General features: G+C 47.0%; 1 protein-coding gene across 10 annotated transcripts in view; it reads right to left on the bottom strand.

Moving 5' to 3' along the window:
• HEMK1 (HemK methyltransferase family member 1) overlaps window positions 1–26,032 on the bottom strand; it is a 133,756-nt gene that overhangs the window by 58,555 nt on the left and 49,169 nt on the right. For 6 of the 10 annotated variants that reach the window (XM_065551319.1, XM_065551321.1, XM_065551320.1 and 3 more), the window contains exon 1: window positions 16,277–25,788. Coding sequence is in view for 2 of the 10 variants with exons in the window: in XM_065551332.1 (XP_065407404.1) it covers window positions 25,785–25,884 (100 nt within the window). In the remaining 8 variants the exon portion in view is untranslated. Of the gene's footprint in view, window positions 1–16,276; window positions 25,885–26,032 lie in introns of those variants that run through there. The other 4 variants (XR_010589124.1, XR_010589125.1, XM_065551332.1 and 1 more) reach the window with 2 other exon arrangements.

Raw genomic sequence — 26,032 nt, 5'->3', positions numbered from 1 at the left:
AGAGCCCAGGAATCGGGCTGCACTCCGGCCGGGGTTGCGGGGCTTGGGGCTGGCCGGAGGTGCTCGGCCGGAGGTGCTCGACCGGAACCAGGGCCGGTGCTGCTGGGGCCCAGGCCGAAGCCGCCGGAGCTGGGGCCGGTGCTGCTGGGGCCCGAGCCGGCGCTGCTGGGGCCCGAGCCAGGCCGGGCCCAGGCCGGCGCTGCTGGGACCCGAGCTGGGCCGGGCCCAGGCCGGCGCTGCTGGGGCCTGAGCCAGGCTGGGGGTGCTTGGCTGGCGCCGGGCTGGCTCGCTCGGCCGGAACCGGGGCCGGAGCCATTGGGGCCGGAGCCGCTGGGCGCCGCTCGGCCCAGGCCGGAGGGAGCTGCTTGGCCAGGGCCGCGCCTCCCCGGAGCTCTCCTCCTTGCGCCCCCCCGCCCCAGCTTACCCCTGCTTCTTTTCAGACTTCCCGGGAAGTAGGGGAGGGGGAGGAGCAGGTGGGCGGAGCGTTCAGGGGAGTGGAGGAGGGGGAAGACAGCTGCGGGGCCGGACAGCGTGGTAAGGCTGCAGGGGATGGGGGGAGCCGGGAAGGGGCTTTGGGTGCCCAGCGGCGCTTGGCCGCCGCTTTTCTGTCTATAAATAGCCGACCGGGGGCAAATCCCAGACATTTTTAGATTTTTAAAAATCCACCCCGGACGGCTATTTATATACTGGAAAGCCGGACATGTCCGGGGAAATCTGGACATATGGTAGCCCTAGGAAACACAGGCTTAGCAAAGGAATTTCCTAAATACACACACTTTAGTCTTAGATTGCTCAGAAGAGTTACAGATCTGTAGAAAACAACACATTCTTGAATTTAATATCCTTGGTCTGATCTTTTGTGAGTCTTTGGGTTTGGTAGATCCTTTAATGGGGGGAGGGGCAAGGCCTTCCTACCTTCACTTCCTCCAGCTAGGTCTTCTGTTTCTGGTGGTAAGATGGCTCGTTTTGCTGAGGAAGTATGCCTCTTCTCAGCTTCTGACACCTTTTCTGTCCTCATTCTTCTCTGGCCTTGCAGGGGATTTTCCATGCACCAACCCCACAATCCCACGACCAAACTTCTGGGAAGAGTCATTCAAAGTCAGCAGCCCTGCCAGTTGAAACCCCACTGCTCAGTAGGGAAGAGTTGTTGACGTTGATGCTCTGGATTACTCCATCACCACTTTCCAGGCACAGTCTCTGCACTAGGGGTCAAGTTCCAACTACAGCATGAATGCTCAAAGTCCACTAAATATAACAGTCAAAATAGAGGCTGAAATACAACAGACATTCACAAAATAAAAATGGAATTTATAAGTTGACACAGACATAGCCCCTGGGCTGTCACAGCTCCATCTTATTAGCACATTAATGCCCCAGTTCAATCACTATGATGTTCAGCCTGATTCCTGTTTACATTAAGGCCCTTTTACGCTGCTCTGGCAATGCAAAGGTTGCACCGTAAAGTGGGTACAAATTTAATTTGTGACCTGACAGAGGGGTGTGATGCAGCCTTAATGCAAATGAGAATCAGCCCCAGGTTACTTTATGTGCTCTTAATGGAGACATACATCTGATTTCTCTCTCTAACATACCATTAGATTCTGAATGACTCAAGCAGCAAGTGTAAGATGGACATTTGGCATCCCACACCAGACAAATGGGGCCATTTGTCATGTGATTCATAGATTCCAGCCTCAGCCATTTAAAATGCGCTATAGACCACTCACTAGCTCCTGGTTCACTACAATGTCCCAGCATGCACCATGTTAAATAACCATGGAGCCTTGCTGGTGACAGCCTACCGAGACTCAGGAAATGGGTTATTCTCATGTGATTGGTTGTTTTTAAGATTGTTTGATATTCTTAGAGATACAACACAGGAAACATAAGAGACCATTAAATACGACAAGCAATACACCGCTAAGTACAGCCCCTATGGGTTGTTCTCTGCTCTTGTGGTAGGTGTGATGTCACAGGATGGGGCAGGGTCTGATATGTTCCAGCCAGACCTCCCAACAAGATGTCAATAATCACTAGCAGACACAAGTGTAAAAAGAAAGAGCATCCACATTTTGAGGAATTATGCAGATAACATAGCAGCAGCCCTCCAAATTCTTCCTTACAGAGAATCTATCAGAACTGGTCCAGCAAACAAGGTGGTCACTAATCACTTATTAGTGATTTTCATTCCAACAGCCAACCTCCTTTAAACCCATTCTAGAAGCAACACGTTCAACCCAGAATTGTGAGAAATTGTGAGCAAGGGGTGAGAGGCAACAGATCAATCTGTGACAGTACACATTTCAGGTTCAATGGTTACAGTCTGGCAATGTTATAAGCAGTTGGAAAAAGTGATCATAGTGGGAAGTGTTAGGCAACCTCAGTAACAGGCATTGCTACATGTGCACATTATAATAAATATTAGAAAAAATATTGCTGATATACATATTTAGATAAAAAATTGGTTTTATTTTATTGTGTTCTTCTCCTCCACACCTCTTAGACTGGAAACTCTTCAGGGCAGAGCCAATGTCTTCATATGTCTTTGTGCACAAAGGGATCAGGGCCTCTAGGCTCTCCTCTAATGTAAATATTAAATAATAACAGACCATTGTCTCACATGGAAATCCAGAATTAATAAATGGGTAAGAAAGATAACCTAGTGCAGACTGGAGAAGTGGCAGTAGCAATAGCCCAACTTCTGCTATGGCTCAAGAAGTAGAGCCAGAATGGGGACTCGAAAGGTAGTGTAAAAGAGAAGGGCAGATAGTAAACATATGAGGGAAATGGTGGGGGTTGGGTGCAGAACAGAGAATTGGAAACTTGATCACATTTGGCTGTGAAGAAATGTGTCCAGTGAGGCCCTCATCTGGCAGTGAGCTACAAAAGGCTGCACTGTGTTGTCTACACAGCCAAGATCTGAGTGGGGGAGGATACCTGCCATGGGTGAAATTCTGGCCTCTTGAAATAAATGGAAAAACTCCCACTGATTTCAATGGTGGCTAGGATTTCACTCCATGTACATTGGCAGCACGGGAAGGGTTAAAGACAGAGTGGCAGCCCTGACTCTATTTCCTGACTTGTGGGGTTTATCTCAGAAGCTTACATTGTTTTCATTGACTTCTGCTGTGCCTGATCTCCTCTCCATTGCCAGGCACCGCCCTCAGCTCCAAACCCAGACCCTTCCTGGTCTCCACCGCCACGTCCCCCCCTTCCACTGTGCATCTATTTGTCAGTATAATTTTAGTGCAGTGAGAAGCCTGTGATCCTAGCTTCACTTGCCCTAAGATATTAAAAGGAAATCTGGTCATTTTTGGGACATGCCTGTTGCCAGCAGGGGCATCCATCCTCGTCACAGGTCTCCTAACACCAATCACCAGTGTGCCTCTGCGGTAAGACAGCTTCTCCAGTCAGTCCTTTGGCGAGCCAGACACAGGGGTAAGAGGACACTCAGGGTCAAATCCAGTGCAAGTATCTTGTCTGGGCACTGGGACTCTCTGCTGGGGATGGTGGTTGTCAGGTTTCCTCCAATCCATGAGAAGAGCAGGGTAACCTTAGTGGGCCTAAGCACCCCTTACTCAGTTCATTTTGTCAGCTCACCTCCCCACCCCCTTGGTCTATTCTGTCCACCTCTTGAGTCCAATCAGACACCCTATGCTGTGAGCGTTCCGGGGGTCCTGATTGAACTGATTCTGCTACCAACCATCCCTCCACATCCAGCAAGCTATGGGCAGAATCTGCCCCTCCAGGCCAGACTCTGCTCCTAGCCATGGTGGAATCTGGCCCTCTGTTGCGAACAAAAGGTGAAATGACTAAAGGATAGCATCATGTCACTTGATGCTGAGCCAAGCTAAAGGGATTGGGTTTGGGTGTTGCTGTGTTCCCTCCCCTGCAGGAGCAATAAAAGGGGTATTTATAACCTGTTGTGGCTGGCTCATCTTTCAGGAAAGGCTGCAAGATCCAGTCCGCTAGTCCTTTGAGTTCTGCAAGGAAGGAGAGAAAGGAGGAGAGGCACAAAGCGTCTCGTGCCTTCCTGATGATGGCAGAGCTCCTTTTCAGCCATAACCTTTTCTCCAGGACAGCAGAGTGCCTGGCTCTCTGCAAGCAATCACACTGTAGTGATCTCCCTCTGAAAGTGGCCTCAGCTGCTAGGGCTGACAGAGGTGACATTCAGCAAATGCAAAGGGTGTTAGAAATCTGGCTTCTCATGTCCTGTCTATCAGTGGTTGCCCAGCACCACCTGGGGGATACAGCCTCTCCTAGGTGAAGAGAGGAATTCTCTCTTTGGGGTTACTCAACACAGGGCTTCCCCTTGACTGTTCTACAAGTAAAGCTCCAACTGAGACTAGGAGAGTGTCATACTCTCTCAAGGCGTGAGAAGGAGAGGAATTTAGTCTTACCTTCATAGGCCAGGGTGTTGTCTCATGCCACATCCTGAGGGGGTAAGACTGCACTTGTGTGTGGGAAAACTCATTTGTTGATTTAAAAAACCTCCTTATTTCTTTCAACATGAACATCTTGGCTAGTTACCAAATAGCTCCCAGTTTCCTTTTATTGGAGAAAACTGATCAAGTAGCTCCAGGAACACCTATTCTTCCAACAGCTTGGGGGTGAGGGCTGGCACCATGCCATCATGTCACTGGGACAGCTCTCGTGAACGTGGTCCTGTAATTGATTGTGTTGCCACTTGCCTGCATTAGCCTACTCTGCACTGAGCATCTGAGGAACCCTGGGCACCACAAAGGAGAAGTTACCATTTTTGTGACTATTTCATCAACCTAAAGTGGGAAAACAAAGCCACACAAGAACGTGTTAATAGGAGATCTAGCTAAGCCCATTGCTCTGTCTCAGATGAAGTCTGGTCCTGCGGCTAAAGCACACAATCAGTAGCCAGAAGATGCGAATTTTATTCCTGGCTCTGACATTGACTTTGGATAAGACACTTGAGATATTTTCAAAGTAAGCTATGATTTGGGGGAATTGTTGTGTTTGGTGCCCAATCTGAGCTCTACTGAGCATGAGTTACAGGATTGCTGAGCATGGGCAACTTCCACTGACTTCAAGTAGTAGCAGTCTTGTAATTGTGGAAGCTCAGCACGCGTGAAAAGCAGCTGCATGGTGCTCAGGCACTCTGCAAGAACTTATGCGCAAAAGTGGGCACGGGGCTTAGGAAAAATAAAAAGGGAATGATATTTTTTCTTAAAGCTCACTTAAAGTTTCCTCTCAAAGTACTGCCTATTGGCTGGATCCTGCGCACCACTGAAATCGACAGTGTTGCCGATTACTTAAATGGAAGCAGGGTCAGGTTTTCAGAGCAAACATACATTCTGACCTTTGTGGATTACTCTGAAGCCGTTTCTAAACCTTTATAAGGAGTGAGTACAGAAGCGGAAACATCAGCTAAGTGCAAACTAAAAAACAACAACACTCAATACACTGGAAGGGCAAAGAGTGGCATATACATAGCCAAAGACAACCGACACTAACACAACAGACAAGTGGAGCAGGTGCCATACTAATGACTCTGTGCCTGCTTCTCCATTGCACAGATGTAAAGAACTGCCCAAGGGGCAGGGCAAAGGGGATGTGAAAAACAACCATTCTGATTGGGTGTAAATAGCTACACGAAGTGTAGGTCAACTGAGAATTGGGCCTTCTGTCTTCACCATTGCTATTTGCTGGGCTACTGAAGCAGGTGCCAGGAGGATACGTAAGGGTTTGTCTACATACAGAAGTTCAACAATTTAACTAACAGAGTTTACAATCCAATTTGGTTGAATCAGTACTTCAATATAAGACACTCAAACTGGTTTAACTTAAGCTGTCAGAGAGAGTAGAGCAGCAAAGGAAGAGAAAGAAATAGAAAGGTTAAGTGGATAGAGCGCTAAAGAAGTGTGATTTCGCTACTCCTTGGTAGACGCTGTACCGACTACATTGTGAAAGTTTGTAGAAGCTCTTAGGAGAGAGAGAATTCCTCTAGGTTACTTTTTCTTACCTATGAGGAAAATGTTCTCTATTCGAAGTATTGAGTGGATTCTCTGCTCCCATTCACTTAAAGAGAGGATCTTGATCTTTTCTATGGCATGTAAACTCACTGCTGCTCAGGCAGGTTTTCTAAACTACACTGGAACGGGGTAATAGGCACCATTTGACCAAGTGGATGAGGGGGCAGTATCTTCTGATACAGAGGCAAACAAAATTAAATAATTCTGAAAGAGAGCAAACTGTTAGCACCTTTCAAATGAAGCTAAAATGAAATCCCTGCTACCCAAGGATTACAGATCCAGGCCCACCACACATGAATCTCATCTGTGAACGTCTTGCAAGCAGACAGAAATGCACCCAGACTCCATATCTTGGCATCTAGAATGCTTAGAACCCCAAACTACAAAGGTGAGATAATGTTGTGGGAATTATTCTCTCTTGACAAATTCAGAGCTGTTAGAGTTGACAGTCTCCAGCTGGTGAGGAACACTCCTTGTCTTTCAGTAACTGTTAATACTGCTGGCCTTCAAGTGCTGGTGACAGGGCTGTGAGGACTGCTCTCAATAGGCTGTGCTCATTGGCTCCTTGCTCATCTTTGTGTGCGTAAAATGAGACTTAGGCTTCAGTTCTGTCTCTTTCCCTTTACAGTATGCAGAAGAGGGCACTGGGGAGATCACAGAGAAACATGGGAGAATGTTTCTAAAAGCCTGACAGCTGGAGAGGGTACTGCAAAGAGGCAGCCAGCAGGGGCAAGCAATGCTCTGGAAGGTACCGGAGCTCCTCACCAATGTCTAGCTTCCCCAGGTCACTCATGCACAACCACGGTAATATGATGGAGGGGAAAGAATTGTAGAGAAACCAAAGGATCAAATCGATATCTGCCTTGAGAGTGAACTTCACTCCAACAGGGAGAAGTGCTCCAAGGTCTCTGGGCCCTAAAGTGTGTGCTTCCTGGGAGTGGGGGTAAGGGAGATGGACCTTTGGTTGAAGAGGAGAGCAGTTTGTTAACTGGCGGAGCCTCTATCAGATCATGCTGGGCTCAGCCCCCAGGATTCCCTCCCAAAGAAATTTCTGCTTCTAATAGAAAGAGCTTTTGAAAACATGGAGACAGTATGACTCAGGGAGGTGGCAAAAAGCAAGACTGACAAGGCCAGATTACCCTTCCCCCTGAAAAGTTATTACCAGAATTCTTGGGTTCCACCCAAGCCTCCTGGGAGGTGTGGAATTTTTCCTAGTCACTTTATCCCTTAGCATCTCTCCCTCTGGCTTGTATCAGCCATTAATGGCAACTTTTAAGCTGCTTTGCTTATGCAATTTGTCTTACGGCCAAGCCAGCATCAGGCATGAGACCAAATACCTTGTGTCTGCTCATGAGTCACAGAGAAAGCACGCAAGGAAGTGAAAATTAAGCAGAGCTGCATGATGGACATTTTAGCAGGAACCAAGAGAAAAGCAGATTGTTGCCAGATGAGCAACTTTTTTCTCCAGCCTCCCTTGAGGTGCTCCTGACACCCTCTGGGTCAACTCTTGGTTGCCCATCCCTTTACAATCTTCGGGGTCAGAATCCCACCCACCCACCAAGAAAGAGGCTCCTCCTGTGAGGTGCTGAGCATCCTCAACTCCAGTTGACTTCAGTGGGAGATGAGAGGCACTCAGCACTCTGCAGTATTTTGTACTAGATACTTGGAGGGAACGGGCAGCAAAGTATTTGCCCTGGACACTAAAATTTGTCATGGGGAACTGAGGCAGCCACCTGCTCCATATACTGTTTCTTCCTCCACTCCCCATGTTCTTCTCCCAGTCACATATGGGGACAGTGCTTCCTTCTTGCAACCCGTCTATTTCTGAGCTAATTCTGTCTCCTAACAAATTTGTCTGCATTCTCAGAAACACCTCTTTACCTTTTTGTACCGGGAGCTAGTTTTTCTGGCTTGGCTGTTCACATTACCCTTCCATTTTCTGTCATCTAAAGGTTCAGATTATCCTACAGGAGAAGGTTTGTGGCACTCAAAGCTCCACCCAGGAACCCCCATATTCAACACTGTCATATAGTTATGATGTTTTGTATGCAGTATGTCTTGTGAGGTATCATTTTAAAAGTCTTGATTTGTTGAACATTAATATCCTGTTGGATTGTATGTGCTATCATTGTATGTGAGGTTAAAATATTGCTGCATATGTTACTGAAATATGTTGTGAGGTTGGGAACACCCACATCCAGCCTTTCAGGTACAACAATAGAGTAGCCAGATGTGCTGATGGCCCATTAAAGAGAATCCACTATCCCAGGAACTGATAACAATGGAAACTTCTCAGGGAGAGCACGTAGACAATGGAGACTGCTTGACCTCATAGCAAAACATCTTTCCAACAAACTGGAAGAAATTATAAAGAGGGGAAACGACATCATGACTTGGCCTCACTCCCCCCACAACTCAACACCTAGAAACACATCTGGAGGACAAAGACTGAACTGGAGAGGGTGGTCCCGGGCTGGAAGGCAGTTCCAGCCTGTGTATTGAAGATCAGTGACCTGTTTGTACCATCTATCAGGGTGACACACTGCTTGATTCAAATCCTGTTTAGTTTATAGAACTCAGACTGTGGATTTACTTTTATTTTTTAGGTAACTAACTTGGATTTCTATGCTTACTACCTATAATCAGTTAAAATCTAACTTTCTGTAGTTAGTAAATCTGTGTTATATTTTACCTAAAACAGTGTGTTTTGGTTGAAGTGCAAAGGCTAGTGTGTGTCCACTCTACATCGAAGGAGGGGCAGACTGGGTAATGAACTTACACTGGTCAGGCTTCTGACCAGTGCAAAACAGTACAGTTCTGGGGTGCAAGACTGTGGAGAAGTGCCTGGAGCCTCTCTATTGTTGGTTCATGAGTGGCTGGGAGAAGCATGCATGTAACTCAGTTGGGTGTGTCCCTGCCTGTGGCTGTCTGTGAAAGTGCAGCACCTGTCAGAGATTTGTAGCTTGGCAACAGCATCACAGTGTGAGAGGCAGCCCAGATTGGTGGGACAGAGGGCTCGGTGGCGCCACAGTCCAGGTTGCACGCCGGGAACCCCGTCACAGTGTTCCTAAGCCCAAGTTGAGGTAGAACATTGTGCAGAAAGAAAACTTCAAGGAACAATTTTTTCAATTGCCCACAAACCCCAAAACCTCCCCAGATGATTCTTTCAGCGAAGCTTCTGCTTTCAGCCAACGTGTGGGTTTTTGTGAAGGGCTTAGCCTCTCTTCTCAGGAATCTTTAACACATGCTCTTTTACATCCTCACTTTCCCCTTTTATCATCATACTTTGTTTCACTACAGGAGGTTGCCACTGAGGAATGGTGAAAATAGGGCAAACTGCAAAAAGTTTGAAGATTCCACTGGGTGGAACCCCAAGTGTGGGTGTTTAGCTGAACCACATCTAAGCATTTTAGGTCTGCAATCGCATGCCAACAGGCTCTCGTAACATTCCCAGCCCCTCTAATTTTGCTCCCAGCATTTATAGTACACCACCTTTCATCCACAGATTTCAAAATGCTTCACCAAGTTGGGTAAGTATCAGTCTCCTAAACCATTATAGATGGGGAAATGGGGGCACAGAGAGGTAGAGTGACATTCCCAATGTCACGCTGCAGATCAGCACCAGAACAGAACAGAAACCAGGGGTGAATCCTGGCCCCATTGAAGTCAGTGATGTAAGAGCATGTATGGGGGTGGAGGGTGTCAATCTATCACAGTGACAAAACTCCCATTGGCTACATTGGAGCCAGAGTTTTACCCCAGGTTTCCTGAATTTCAGTCCCATGTCCTCTGCACTTAACCTCCGAGAATTGGTTTTCTACTGCTGTTTGAAACTTCTGCTTTTAGCCAAAACCCAAAGAAAAATGGTGCAATAAACAAACACATACCTACAGTGGATGCTGCTTAACAGCAGTCCCAATATTCGCAACTTTTACCAGGAACTTATCCCGTCCCACTGAATCTAATGTTAATGGGATTCACAAAGATTTTTTGGAAGAAAGGTCCCAGCAGGAGGCAGGTTTGTGGGGCTGTGTAGATAAATCTCTGATAATTTTCATATAACTTTACATTGTGCCTCTTCATATAACCTTGTGGTGGGTCTACCCACGTGTGACCTCTGTTTTCATGGAACTTTGTATCAAAGCCTCATTTAGAAACTTTGCATTGCCCTTGGTATAATATTATAGCCCCTAAGGATAGAATAAGATAGAAGAAAAATTTCTTTTTGCTAGCAGTAGAACAAGAGCTCTCCCCCCCCCCTCTTAATCAATTGCCCTGTTGAATGAATGAGGTGTGGATGAGCAAGGCATGGAAGGCAGCACCTCCAGACAGCCTCAACTGTTGGAGAGGGGCTGGGAGCCAGACCCAAGGACAATAAAACGTGTCAAGTGGGCTCATTAAAGACAAGCAGACATACTGACGTCCTCGGGGGTTAGAAGCAAGCACCTTCTTTTGAAAACACCCTTTTTGCAGCATTGGGACAACACTCAAAAGAAAGCAGCACAAAGGACCAATAGACACAGACACAGAGTTTGAATCTGGTATAGATTTGCATAAGAGGAAAGCTGCTATAAAAGTGAGGTGTCTTGCAGAGGACCCCGGGTCTCGTCTTGTCAACATGGGAGCATCGATCCGGATCGGCAGAAGCCCGGCTCCACCCCCTCCCCCATCTAACTCACCTGGCCAGTGAAGTTAAGGGGAGCAACTAATTGGTAACAACAAAACGGAATGGGTTTGTGTGTGTGTGTGTGAGTGTAAGTGTAAGTGTAATATATTATATGCATATAATACAGTGTTAATAAATACATGTATTACTAATAAATGTGGCGTTTTGTCTTATTCCCCCTGAAAAGATCCTGTGCAGTACTTTAAGTACAACAGCTGCCACCAGGACAAGAAATGCTAGGACGTGCAGACCAAACACGTCCCAGGGCTTTCTTCCCTGGCTGCAGCCCCACAAACATAACTTTCGCTTATTGGCAACTCTTCAATAATAGCAACTTTCTGCTGGGAACTGAAAGGTTGCTACTAAGTGCAATCCACTGTAGTTTAAAGACAAGTGAAAATATTTTCCTGTTTGGATGTGGTTAAATTCTGAACAAAGGTCTGGGGAGAAAAAAATTCTTATATTATCCAAACCCCAATTTGCTCTCATGAAAAAGGCAACAAAGAACATATGCTGTTTTGTGGAAAGTGAATCTGGTTGAGCACACTCCTGGAAACAGGTCCTTGGCTATTTTATTAGCATAGGTGCAGCAGCTGCTCCTATAGGCTGGCTCCCCCCATGCACGTCTCCCTGGTGGCAGTGGAACCAGGTTTTTATGTTATAAGAATACACTAGCCTTGACTCAAATGCTGCTATCTTTTTCCTCCTCCTATGTGCCAGGTCCTGCTGTTACCAGGTCTTTAACTGGGGCTCATTCCTGTCTAGCTGTTGGCATTTCCATTCCTCCTTGTTGCAGGTCTTTGCCTGATGAATCAGCCCTCTCTCTAGCACAATAGAGTCCCCTATGCTGGTACCACTGAAAAAGCTTTTCAAATATTTATAGCATTGAGAAACTGGCAACCCTGGCTGGATAAGGCCAGGCCAGCACAAGCAGGCACAATGCCAGCTTTACCCAAGATTCTTTATAGCTTTAAAATACTGGTGTGCTGCAATGTATTATGCAAAAGGAGACGAGAAATGGAATGGTTTTTCACTACAAAATCCTAGTCTGCCCAACCCTGCTGCCACCCCAGTCCTGAGCCATAGCATAGCACTGTCAAAGCACCTGCAGCCCTGTGCTATTTTAATCTTGGTGCCAATGCACCTCAGTCCAGACCTGCTGTTCCACCAGCTATTCCAGTCCTGGGCGTTTCTTGAATAAAAGTGATAATCACTGAAAGGTAACTTCATAAAGAGCTCCCACCAGATCAGCAGCAAATAAGTGACCCAATAGCCAAGCATCAAATTACAACACATTCACCCCAAGGCATGATGGGAAAGGAAAATCTTTGGTCTGTCAATTACTGAAGCTTCCAAACCGTGTGTGGCATCCCCAACTTTCTGGCCGCCCTTGTATTTCATTTTCTGGAACGCATTTGTCTTGCTTGTTTGGGCAGTACCTGTAAGTGGCCTGGAAAAAGAGGGACAGAGTCTTCTAAGTTTTCTACCTTCCTGAGTTCTGAGATACCATGATTATGAAACATACCTGGGGGTGAGAGCATGCAGTCCCCTCTCCAAGTTAGGGGCACAAAGAATCTGAACAGCATGCTTCTGCCCCAGGATAAGAAGAGTTTATCTCACAGGAACCAATGCCAGGGCAGACATGAGACATTACAAGCAGCACTAAAACACATTGTGGAGGGCAGAGGAAAGATGACTGATGCAGTGGGTGAGTGCACTAGCCCTTCACTAGAATCCAGGCTTACATCCTGACTCAGACCAGAAATGAAAATCTGACTGGTTGTCTAGGTCCGGTATGTTCATATCACAAACCCTCTGTGGCACAATTCTCAGTGCCTTTGCTGGAAGGGCCCCAGGAGCTAGAATGACACTGGTTAGCAGTGAGGAGCACTGGCCGAACGTTTCTAAGGACACATGGCAGGAACTAATAAGTGATGCTGAGGATCAGGACTGAGGTATTTATGTAGGGATCCAAGACTCGAATACCAAGGGTTGTTACAGCGCAGGTAGAAGTGAATTAGCAGAGCAGATGGAGGAGGGTGAGAGGGCAAGGACTGGACTAGCAGGGAACCTACAGGTCAGGACTGAAGTGCATTAGCAGAGCTTAAGGTGGGGGTGGGGAGAAGATCCCAGGACTAGAGCAGCAGTTGGAGATGCTAGTCAAGATGGAGCTGCAGTGGCAAAGCTGTGTGGCACTATGTCCATCTCAAACCAGCACTGAGAGTGTCACTCTTTCACAAGCACTAAATTTACCCCCACATTAGCAGCAGCTGGAGTAATTTGTAGCCATTGATGAGGGTAGGTTTTTGTGACGCTGGGGAGGTCACCCGGTGTATCCCCTTTCAGTCAGGCATGGCCCTGCAGGTGAGCCCTGCCAACATTTCTCCTCACAGGAAGCCAATAACTCCACTTTGGGCCCTCTTGAGTCAATATTACCCTCCTTGGGGCTGGTTTATTACAAAACCCTATACAAAACAGTCCTGGAAAGTCCCAAATAACCAAAAGGTCCTTGTGGCTTTCAGGGCTCCTTGGAAGCCTGCCCTCTGAGCTCTGTTCCCAGCCCCCTGTCTCTCCTTCAGGCAGAGTCCCAGCCCTCCTGGAGCGGGGCAATTATTATCCCCCTCCTTAAAATCACAAATCTCCAGCTCACCTTCTGGAGCTGTACTGTTATTTCGCCCACTGTAGGGCTTTAGCCAGCTTCTCTCTAGCTAGCCCTTTCTTCCCTCATTAGTCCTCAGGGTGCACAGCAGGCCCATCTTCTCCTGCTGGTGTCTGCCTCACTACGAAGGACCATTTATGCTGGTCCCTGTCTCCCAGCTCATCCCCAGTTGGTTGGGGGAGAGGAGAACCTTGCCCCATGCTCTCTGCAAGGCTACTGGCTCCAGCTCCTTAAAGAAGCAGGAACAGAATTTTTCTTCCGAACACTTCTTACTCCTGGGACCACTTCCTCTCTCCCAATATTTCCCAGCTCTTTATTATGTAGTCGAATCATCCAGCCTCTTAAAGGGCCATAGCACATGATGGGGTGGACTGACCATTAGGCTCTACCACCCGTAAGGGGCAGACTACCCCATCACAGTTTTATTCTGCCTTTCTCCCCTGCAGGCAAACCAGCAGCCTTCTCTGTTCTCCCAACCACCACCAAAGCAGCAGCAACTCTGAGCTCCCTTTACACAGGAAAGGTCACACCCTTTGTGTGGGAGACTGCACATTTCATCTGTGTCATGTGCCTGAAACTAAAATGTTAAATGCCCACACACGCCTCTGCAAAACAGACCTATCCTCTTCAGGGGTGGGCAGGAATCCCTCCTCCTCATCAGCACACAGATAGTACACCTCTCCCTGATGATTTCCACCTGTCCTGCTTCTGTCTGGGACATTAGGTATAGGCTATGAGCAATGGTAAATACGTAGGCAAAATCCAGCATCTACCAGTGCACAGCCTGGAGACCAGCAGCTCACACTGTAGGATCAGAGAAGGCCTTGAGTTCCAGTCTTGAACGAGGAACTAGAGGATGTTGTGCCGCTAGAGGTGCTTGCCCTTTTAACCCAGCCCTTATCCCTGGCTCTCCCCTTGTAAAAGAGGGAAGAACTTACTATTGCCACAAGTCTTGGCTGGGAAGAAGGCAACCTTTTCCAAAGAGGAGTCTACTCTCCCCCTTTCTGCCACATTGGCTTCTACCCCTTATCACAGTCAGTCCAAATGGAGGGACATGCGCTGGGACAATCACCTCTGTTCTCCTGGCATTGCCATTACCGACCAACACATACCACACGCTCAAGCAGTGCCTTAAATTGCACAAGTTACAGAATCACACAGCTTAAGGCACTACTGGAATGAAAACTGTGGATTTTGCTGGTACAAGTAAACAAACACACAAACACAAAAGCACAACACCCGTTCGCAGCCTGAGTAATCCTGCCCACGTGGATGGATGGAAGAGATCTCATTCAAGCAAGGTATGATCTTAATCTGCTATGTCTGAGCATGAAGAGCATGAGTGCTGGTAAGCTGTTAGCAGCACAGCTCCAATCCCAGGAAGCCCCATCCCTAGCATAACCACATCAAGAGCAATGCAATGCTTTCTCTGGTAGAGCTTTTCGTACAAAAGCTTTTCAAATTATCTAGGGTTAAATGATACACTTATCCAGTCCAATCATAAACAGTGAGAGCAGGGGAGATACAAGAGGAGATACTGGCAAGGGAGAAATGACAAGTCTCTTCTGGAAACTTGAAGAAAGATGGAAGGGGAACAAAGAGGAGAGAGCTAGGAAGGCAATTCCAGATGTCAGGAGCCACAGAGAAGGGTCTTACAGCAGCAGCAGGAAACAGGCTGTCCAAACGGAGAGAAAAGAAGCCATGTCTAGATAAGCAGAGAGAGTGTGGAAAGGAGAGAGAACGTCTGAGAGGTCAGTTGTGGCAAGTCACCAGACGTGTTCAAAAACAATAGCAGGGTGGTTATGTCATCCTGCTGGGGGCCAAATTCAAATGTGGAGTAGGAGGATGCAGCTCCACTGAAGGCAATGGAGTTGTACCCACTTACACCCGCTCTGAATTTGGTCCTGGAAAATCAAAGGCACCATGCAAACATCACTAATTAACCATAACCCAAATGACAGTGGGAATGTTGCAATTTCTGCAAACGTCTCTATACACCAGAGTGAGGCAACAACGCCAACAGCCTTGTTGATGGCACTCAGACAAACCTCTGTAACAGACACTGAGAAGCTACAGCGGAGAAGCCGGTCTTCTGTTGGTTATCATTATTTACTATTTCTATGATGGCTGAGCCTGAGGATCCCAGCACAGGCATGAGGCACCATCGTACTAGGCATGATGCAAACAAACCACCACACAGAGAGTCTGTGCCCCAGAAAGCTCACAATATAGCTTTTACACAAGACACAAGTGGTGCAGAAACTGACAAAGGGAGTGTAGAGGGAGGAAACAAAGTAACCTAAGGACAGGTGTGTTTGCATAACACTTAGTAATCATAGCAGTCTGCCAGGAAGAGATTGCTCAAGACACCACATCACTAAGTACAGGGTGGTCCCTAGTGAGGAAAGGTTACCCACTGAGTCCCATACAGCCTGCCAAGAACCAATGCCGACAATGCAATCGCTGCTTACAGAAATGAAACACATACTTTAAACAGTGCTCCCATGCCTTCGCCGATTCCAGAGGAGTAGCAGATACCAAACCCCATGATGTTGCGCTGTCTGCCATGGGACTCTCTCCCTGTTTAAAACCTAGGCCAAGCTGCCAGTCTAACAGGACAAGGGGACTGGTTCCCTCCTTTGCACACCCTTCCCCAGGAGGGGTTAATGGGGTGGGACACTCATCTACAATATGTGGTCTGCAGTTTGTGGGACCCAGAGCCCTCCCTCCGTCATCTCTGGGAAGCAGAGAAGGAATACATTCTAAGGTTGCCAATTTTGGTTGGACATATTCCTGGGGGTTTCATCACATGATAGTCCTGGAGGGTTGGCAACCCTAAATAAATTAGAGGGGGATACCTCTTCCAAACCCCTAACACATCACATCAGCCAGCATTTCCTAAAGTGGCTTAGCCTTCTCCATTCTGTCCATGTGCCTTGTTCTTACCATCAGTTCCTTTCCCCTTCTATCATATGACTAAATGATGAAGCCTGCTCTTCCCATTTTTGTCTGTTTAGATCCGGGGTATTTGGCAGTGGCTCTCATAGCAATCCATGCTGCGAAAGGCATTCTTATGACAAATACTGAGAGTAAGTGATGCAATGATACTCGACGTGTCTTTGAGTGATAAATTCTCCCATTTTCCCTAAATAAAGAGGAATAAGAATGAGATTCTCCTGCTTCCACAGCACTATCATCCTCCCAGAATAGCAGGTCCCGGGTGACAAATGGCAAGGAATACCCGGATGCACTGCTTTAACAAAGGACTTGAAAATACCATAGAAGGTGATCCAGGAGGTAGGACACTAGATTGGCAGTGCTCTGTTCCGAGCCGCGAACCTCTTGGGTGACTTTGGGCAAGTCACTTCCCTTTGCAGTGCCATCCCACTCTTTGTTTGTCTTATCTATTTAGATTGTACAACTCTTTAGGTCAGGGATCACCTCTAATTACATGTTTGTACAGTGCCTAGCGCAGCTGGGACCTGCTCTAGATTGGAACCTTCAGGCACTATTCTAGACCACACCATAATGAGGCATCAAACCTTCGCGACAGTATTTACACACTGTAAAATGCACATGAACGCCTGTATGTGGCTGTATATTTATTTGCTTATGCCAGATCTAATCTCCTGCATATAAGTCAGGTGACAGATATTCTAATTGACAGCGGGGCAGATCCAAACCTGGGATTTGACAATCCCCCGGGTTCTGTCTGTCTCTTATATCCTCACCAATAATGCAGATTGTGGAACTGGCATTCAGCTGATGCTTTTGTTGATTACAATGTATGAGGCAGAATAGAGACTAGCTCACTGTCCCATCACTGGGCTGCATGGGCAACAAAAGGCACCATTTTTGTAGGTAAGCAGGGAGACACTCAGAGTCAGAAGGTACCACTTTAATATTGTTACTTTTCTGACTATAACCACACACGCGTGCTAGACAGACCACACTGTGTACCAGCACTTCTCTCAACTGTTATTTATACCAATGAGATATTAGACAAACCGGCTTATGTACTGTAAAAACACCACTGTTTTTGAGAACAGGATGTAGGCTCAACTTTCTCAGCACTCGGCAGTAGGCTGGTTTATGTCTGCATGTTGCGTTCTCATGCAGTTACAGAAAGATAATTGTTTTAGAAAAGCAAGTGGTGACAAGACAACTTGCTCCCACATCCTTTGGTTTTGCATTGGCATACAAACATTTCTTGGAATTAGCACAGCAATAATGATGTACCCCATCTCTGCAGCTGGGCATGTACTGGGCAGCACAGGAGACATTTCTTTAATGAGGGGTAGATTATGCCCAGCCTTGTAAGGACGAGCAGTAAGGGAGGGTGGTTAAAAGGTATGGTCATGGCCCTTTCGGTCTGTCTATATACGGTACTTATGTGCCCCTTGTTATCGTAGTAACTGACCGCTTTCCAATCTTTAATGTATTTACCCTCACAATATCCCTGTATGGCAGGGCAGAGCTATTATCCCCACAGTACAGATGGGGACATTGTGGCACAGAAAGGTTAAGTGACTTACCCAAGGTTACACAGGAAGTCTCTGGAATAGCAAGCAACTGAACCCAGGTTTGCTGAGTGCCAGGCTAGCACACTAACCATCATCCCTCTCACCTTGATCTCGCCACCTGAGGTCTGTCAAGTCTAGGGCAGATAGCAGAGTTGAATTTCACAACAGAAACAAAGAAGGTCCAGTGGCCATGCCTCCCTTCTGCACCATCTGGTGGGGTTGGGGAGTGCAAGCTACACTCTCTTACTGGCTGTAGCAAGGCCCACTCAGGCACAAGTTGCTCATGTCAGGGAGCTGCTGCCAGTGGGTAATGGCTTAAAGCCACAATCTTTTCTCCAGCATATTACTTGTCTGAGCACTGAAACACAGCAATACGTGCTGAACTGAAAAACAAACTGCCACTCAGAAAAAGACTGGACTTCTAAAAAAAGGCTCAGAACTAGCAGTTATCAGGATGGAACTGCAAGCTAGGCATTTAAATGGGACAGGGGCCCTGTCTCATTACAAACACTGATGTTTAGCATTCTTTAACCAGACCTTTTCTTACCTGACACTTACCTGATTGGGATAGCATGTGTTTTGGTCCCCATCTTTTCAGGTACACATTATTTTTGTAAGCCAATATTGTTGATACGTTGTCATTTACGTAGAAGAACAAGTCAAGAGCTAATAGAATGGCATGAAAGAAATTAATAAACAACTAATTAAAAATTCAGCAACTGGCTCGTGCTATTCTAGCTCCTTCTGAATGCAGCTCGGGTGATCACAGCTTGTCAATCATACACAGAAGCTACTACAGATAGACATTTTAAAAAGACAAGGTGGGTGATCTAAACATTTTTAAATCTGTGGGGCCAGATAACTTGCATCCAAGAGTTTTAAAAGACCTGACTGAGGAGCTCGCTGGACGATTAATGTTGATTTTCAATAAGAAAGCTAAAGTTGTGCCAATTTTTTAAAAGGGTAAACTGCATGACTCAGGTAAATATAGGCCTGTCAGCCTGACAATGATCCCAGGCAAGATAATGGAGTGGCTGACAGAGCACTCGATTAATAGAACTAAGAAGAACTAAAGGAGGGTAAAGTAATTACTGCAAATCAACAAGGGTTTATGGAAAATACATCCTGTCAAACTAACTTGATATCTTTGTTTGATGAGATTACAAGCTTGGTTGATAAAGGTAATAATATTGACAAAACATACTTTGACTTAGTACCACACAACATTTTGATTAAAAAACTAGAACGATATAAAGTTAACATGCCACACATTAAATGGATTAAAAAGTGGCTAACTGATAAATCTCAAAATATAACTGTAAATGGGGAATCATCTATCGAGTGGGTGTATTTCCAATGGGGTCCTGGAGGGATTGGTTCTTGGCCCTATGCTACGTAACATTTTTATTAATGATCTGGAAGAAAACAAACTCATCAATGATAAAGTTTGCAGATTATAAAAATTGGGGAAGTGGTAAATAACGAAGAGGGCAAGTTACTGATTCTGAGCCATCTGGATTGCTTGGTAAACTGGGCATAAGCAAACAATGTGTGTTTTAATATGGCTAAATGTAAATGTATGTATTTAGAAAAAGATTTGGGGGTAAATAATCAGCTGAACAAGAGCTCCCAGGGTGACACTGTGGCGATCCTGGCATAGATAAACAGGGGAATCTCAAGTAGGTGTAGAGAGGTTATTTTACGTGTGGCTTTGGCACTGGTGCAACCGCTGCCAGAATACTATGTCTGGTTCTGGGGCTCACAAATCAAGAAGGATATTGATGAATTGGAGATGGTTCAGAGAAGAGCCACAAGAATGGTTAAAGGATTAGAAAACCTGCCTTATAGTGATAGACTCAAGGCGTTCAATCTGTATGGCTTAACAAAGAGAAGGTTAAGCGATGACCTACATGGGGAACAAACATTTAATAATGGGCTCTTCAGTCTAGCAGAGAAATGTGTAACATGATTAATGACTAAAAGTTGAAGCTAGACAAATTCAGACTGGAAACAAAGCGTAAATTTTTAACGGTGAGAGTGACAAACATTGGAACAACTTACCAAGAGTCGTGGCGAATTCTCCATCACTGACAATGTTTAAAACAAGACGAAGTTTTTCTAAAAGCTCTGCTCTAGGGATTATTTTGGAGAAGTTCTCTGGCCTGTGCTATGCAGGTCAGACTAGATGATCACAATGATCTCTTCTGGCCTTGGAATCTAGGAATCTGTGTGTTCTCAGGGCCCAGCAGCAGCCAGCACATCAAGAGCAGTAACCTGTAAACCCTCTCACCACCGGCAGGTGCAGATGAAAGAGACAAGCCTCTGACAAAGGGCAAACCTCAAAATGGTTCAAGACCCAGATTCTCCGCTGTAGCCAAAAACTGCTTGGTATAATTAGGGATTCAGGGTGTGTGGCCGCTGGTTATTGTTCTTTGGGTCCCTACCAGGCTTCATCCCAGCCACAGCACATGCTAGAGTGCCCTGGAGGTCACAGTAGCCACCTGGCAAGCCTCAGAAGGACAACCTGCGAGTGGGGACAGCATGTGCACAGCATGTTCTGGCCATGTTCACAACACCTGGGCTGCAAGAAGTGGGTGTGGTAAGAGTGACTATGCCAGCCCTATGCCCTCTGGGGATTCCTCCAAGCTGGGGAGATGCAGGCCGTTTCAACTATAAGGGACTGGAGCAGGACTGTACCTTTGGCCCTCCTCAGGTTGGAGAAGCATCTGAAAGACCAGTGCCCATCCAAAGAGCATCCGAACCTCTCTGAAAGAGCCATTGGGCTTGAAGTCTGGCCAGATCAGACTTGAGATTTCCAGCACTCCCTGGTTTGGTCATGCAAGGGCAGCTTACCTCACTGTATTTCAGTATTCCAGCCTCTGGATGCAGCCTGGAGCACAAGCAGGGCACAGAAGTGATCTTTTAAACAAAATTAAACACAACTTTTCAAACCTCAAAGAAAAAGCAGCGTGAGTTTGGGGTTGGCTCTTACTGTTCATGAAATGGTTCATCCCTAAGGCTAAGATTCTGTCTTGGATATTTTTAGTAAAAGTCACAGACAGGTCACTGGCAATAAACAAACATTCACAGAAGCCTGTGACCTGTCCATGACATTTACTAAAAATAACTGTGCCAAAATAGGGAGGGGGGAGGGTTCAGCACCCACCATTGTTAGGGCTCCGGGGTCCCTGCTGCTACCTACAGTGGCTGAGAGCCCCGGATTAATGACTATCAGGTGTTCAAATAGCCCTCATCACCATAGTATCTAGATTAGAATCCTATAAACAAAGATAGTGTCTGTATTTCAGAACAGACTTTTCAGAAAACAGGGTGACTCTGAAACAAATAACAATCCTGTAGTGAGGGTTGCCAGTGTTGGTTGGATGTATTCCTGGAGGTTTCTTCACATGGCATAATCTTTAATTAAATAATCTTTAATTCCTGGAGACTCCAGGACAATCCTGGAAGGTTGGCAACCATACCTGTAGCCAGAACGGTTCTCTGTCTCTACATCTATATCTTCCTGCTTAAGAGCAGTAGCCAACACCAATGCAGCTGAGACTGGGATCACAGCACCACCTAATGGGCCATGTGGTTTGCAACCCCTTTTCCAGGAAATGGTCCTAGCAGATACATCAACAGCCCCTAAAAACACAACCTCCAACCCCACAGAAAAAAACAAACCTCTTCAAATGTTGTTTCAGAAAAATAAGCCATCTCCTTGATAAGACTCCATGGAATTAAAGCATGTGCCAAGTAACTGAGAATGAGCCCCAATAAGTTATTTGATTGTGTAAAATGTAAGCAGAAATGTTAGTCTTCTTGCAGCTTCATTAATCAATTGCAAACTTCTCAGAGAGCTAATCTCAAATCCTATAGTTTACATGTTAGCATCGTCCCTAACTGCCCAGTCCTCTGAGAAAGCAGGAATTCTGGGAGTGCCAGTGGCTCCTTCACAGCTGTCACAGCCGTTTTGAAAAGTTTCTGCACCAAAGAGAGTTTGGCCAAAGGTATATCAGACACTATGGAACACACTAGATAAACACGTTCCCTGAGCTGGGAAATGCTGCCCAGCCACATGGGGGAGAGAACAGGATTTTCCCTCACTCCTGTCCCTAAGAGAAGATCAGCAGTGTTACATGATCTTCTGTACCACGGAATCACAGTACAGCACAATGGCTGTGATGTAATCAGTTTTCTAAAAAAGAGAGACAAATGTTGGAAGACAGTAGTTGCTCTGCTGGATTAGACCACGACCCTGCCTAGTACAGTATCCTGCTCTTGGCTGAGGCCAATAATCAATGATTCAGAGGAAAATTATAATGCTCCTTGCCACCCGTTCATTTAACTGCACAGGGGCAGTTTGTTCTGGACTGCTGCAGGTGACCACTTATGCCTTGAAGAATGCAGTATGATGACACTGAAACCTCATCTAATCATTAATTTACCCAGTCATTAAATCATGCTTTTAAAAATCCTGCTAGAGTGAGTTACAGGTTGTCTATATGCTCCAAAGATAGGTACCATTTAGTAGCTGCACCCATTGCTGAGTTGGGGAACTCGGTTTAAACTCAGTTTAAAAAGACAGTTCTAGCTTTCAGTTTAGGTGGATGTGTTGTTTTGTTGTTGTTGTTTTTTAAAGTTCTCTGAACAGCTTGGTCTCTCCCTCACTGGCCTGCAAAACTGCTGGGAATCATCTCAGCTGGAATGTGGGTAAAACTAAGACAAAACATGGTTCCCCAACTCACAAACCCAGGGGAGCATCATTGCAGATGGAGCCTGAGTCCCACCCTCCCTGCTGCTCTTTTGTTAAATTTCTCTTAGCATGTTCACATGAAGGAGGGTCCTTTTTTGTTTTTAAGGCTTTTGGATACCGGAGGGGCCACTTCCAGTGGTGGGGCAGGCCCACAGGATGCACTTTTGGGGGGAGGAGGGGACAGGGACATGATTGTGCAATAGGCAACAATGGGACCAAGGTAAAGGCTGGGTTGTGAGTGATGGTGGGGTGGGCTCTGGATGGGATCCTTGCTGGGGTCTGGGCGTTGGCACATTAGTCAGGGTTGAGGTGACTTGCAAAGTTGTGTGCAAGGCTCCAGAGGGAAAATGAGAATGAAGGAGTGGGCAAGAGTGAAAGAGTGATTATGAAAGCAGTGGAGAGAGAGAGAGAAGGAGTGTGAGAGTGTGCTGCTGTTTAGTAAAGCCCTTGGAATCTGGTGGTGCTTTCTAAACAGCCCCACATGTATATGCCGAAGCTTGATGTGGGCAGCACTGACGCAGGCCCCAACTAAATGTCTGAGCAGGCACTCACAGCCCAGCCTTGGAGGATATCCCAGCAGCACGTCCTGCTGTGCTCAGAGACCGCAGAGGTCACCAGATGGATATTTCCATCCCACAAGTGTGCGGTCCATTCTGATGACTTCTCGCAGCTTTCCTCTGAGATCAGCTCAGACTCCTTGGCTTGGCTATTCCTTCCTGCTGGCCAAAGCTGGCCAGGAGAGGAGCTACCAACTGCAAAACAAGAAAGCAACTTGGCTTTAAATCCTCCCATTACTTATAACAGACTGCTCTGGCTCTCCACTCCAGTGAATTCTCCCCCTGCTCTTTCAGGCATCTCTATTGCCTGAGTCACTTCCCCCGATAAAACAGAACAAGGAACTAAACCTTCGCTATTCCAGCTGCACTGTTGAGGAGCCAGGAGTCCTGGCTACTATCCCAGGCTAAGCCACTAGCCTGCTGCTTGACCTTGGGAAAATCACGTCTCCCCGTGACTCAGTTTCCCCATCTGTAAAATGGGGATAATGCTTGTGACCTCCTTGGTAAAGTGCTTTGAGATCTATGGGTAAAACATGCTACATTGGAGCTATGTATTATTATCTGACGGGGAGCGTGGAGGAGGGTTTTGATTTGGGCCCACTGCAATACGCAAAATAATTATTTTACTCTTTACACAGCAATTCTTGTGTGAGCTGGTTTGAACTGAGGCTCATTTCCATCTACAGAACATGCAGCACTGTTTTATTATGTTTTTATATTTGTTACCTGTAACATTCACAATGTGCTAGGTGCAGTATAAACAGAAAGCTCAAACGGAATATCAGAAGCATTTCTCCCACTCCTCTAGAGCAGTTGTCACCAACCCGTCGATCCTAGAGGATCTCCCAGTCGATCGCGACCTCCAGCGGCAGTGCAGTGTGGCTGCCGCTAAGGCAGACTCCCTGCCTACCCCGGCCCCACACCGCTCCCAGAACCGGCCACTGCAGCCCCATGGCCCCGGGGGCGCGTGCGCAGGGGTCTCCCTCTGTGTGCTGCTCCTGCCTGCAAACATTGCCCCCACAGCTCCCATTGGCGGGGGAGCTGCGGGGGCGGTGCTTGCAGAGAGGGGCAGCATGCGGAGCCACGTGCCCCCCGCATCCTCCACCCCAGGGGCTTCAGGGGTGCGTTGGCACCTTCTGGGAGCGGTGTGGGGCCGGGAGAGGCAGGGAGCCTGCCTTAGCCTCACTGCACCCGCCGCCGACCAGGAGCCACTGGAGGTAAGTGCTGCCAGGCGGGAGGCCGCACCCCAACCCCCATCCCTGAGCCGCCTCCCAGAGCCAGCACCACATACTCCCTCCTGCACCCCAACCCCCTGCCCCAGCTCTGACCCCCCCTCCCAGAGCCAGCACCCTGTACCCCCTCCTACACCCCAACACTCTGCCCCAGCCTGGAGCCTCCTCCTGCACCCAAACTCCCTCCTAAAGCTTGCACTCCTCACCCCCTCCTGCACCCCAACCCCCTGCCCGATGCTTAGCCCAGAGCCCCACCCACACTGCAACCCCCCCAGCCCAGGGCCTGCACCCCCTTCCAAACTCCAAACCCCTGCCCCAGCCTGGTGAAAGTGAATGAGGGTGGCTGAGTGAGTGGGGTGGGGCTTTGGGGAAGGGGCAAGGCCTCGGGGAAGGGGCGGGGTAGATCCTGGGTTGCCTGTAGATTCAAAAAGTGATCTTTGGCATAAAAAGATTGGAGACTACTGCTCTGGAGCTAAAACAACAGGACCTAAAATAACAGGACTCTGGAAATAAGCCAAGGATGCCAGAAAGAGCTACTCTTTCTAAACACAGTCCTCAAGGCTTCAGATACAAGGCTTTCCCCTTTCTGTCTAAAACTAGATTTGCCAAAGAAAGGAGTCGATTACCACTAAATTCTGGTTTAAACCCATCCCACATCTTCCTCACAAAGCATTCCATTGTGGATCCCATTGTCTGAGCTGTAGAATATTGCCCATTTGGGAATAATGGCTGCAAATGTGCTGGTTTGTTACTGAAAGATTGCTCAGGAGAGCAAGACTGTGCATGCTGGCTTGTTGTTGGAGGGCTGCTCAGAAGCGACAGGCTGCACTCGGTGCTTTGTCATGGTAGGATCACGCAGGAACACTGCGGGCTGCGGGGACAGAATTGAATCTGAAGCATTAGTTCTGGAATCTCCGAGCATACCCGCCAAAAGAATTCATAGGCTTTGAAAGTGGAGGTTTAAAAAATAATAATTAAAACAAAACAGACCTACCAACAATCTTAAGTTTTTTTTCCAGGGCAAGACCTATGCTGTTCATTACAAACTAAAAGTGCCATTTGATGCATGGAGAAGTTGTATTTTTATCATATGTATTTGCAGCTTCAACAAAATGAGATGCTTGGAATTGAGATTCCCTCTATGCTAGGTTCTCATACCTATTTCTTGCTTTAGCTGACTGAGCTAATAATCTGTGTCCGACCATCTGTGGGAGCTGAAACACCTCTGCAGACTCGGACCCCTGCCCCACCTCCTTTCTAGTGATCCTCCAAGTGAAATTCTCTGTCAGCAATGGATGCACCAGTGACCATCGGAAGAGATCAGAATGCTGGGAAATGCAGTGGAGGGCCAGGTTCCTGTTGCTGTGCAGGGATTCAACAGACGACTCAGTAAGAAACTCCAGGGAGATGAACGCTCGGACAAGCAAAGCTGTTCTTGTTGATGCGGTCACCTGCTTTATGCTTTTGGACGTGTAGGAACCTTGGCCTGTTGGGGATAAGAATGAACACGGCATTACATTTTGCCAGGGAGTATATGAATCCACACCCATCATGTAAAGCCACAATTTTCCATGAAGGATAATCCCATCAGATAACGTCAACACTAAGATGAGTCAGGAATGCTTGGCACTACC

This window comes from Chrysemys picta, chromosome 7 (assembly GCF_011386835.1).
Source record: "Chrysemys picta bellii isolate R12L10 chromosome 7, ASM1138683v2, whole genome shotgun sequence".
NCBI classification, from domain to species: Eukaryota; Metazoa; Chordata; order Testudines; family Emydidae; genus Chrysemys; species Chrysemys picta.
This window is presented reverse-complemented; position numbering and strand designations above follow the sequence as displayed.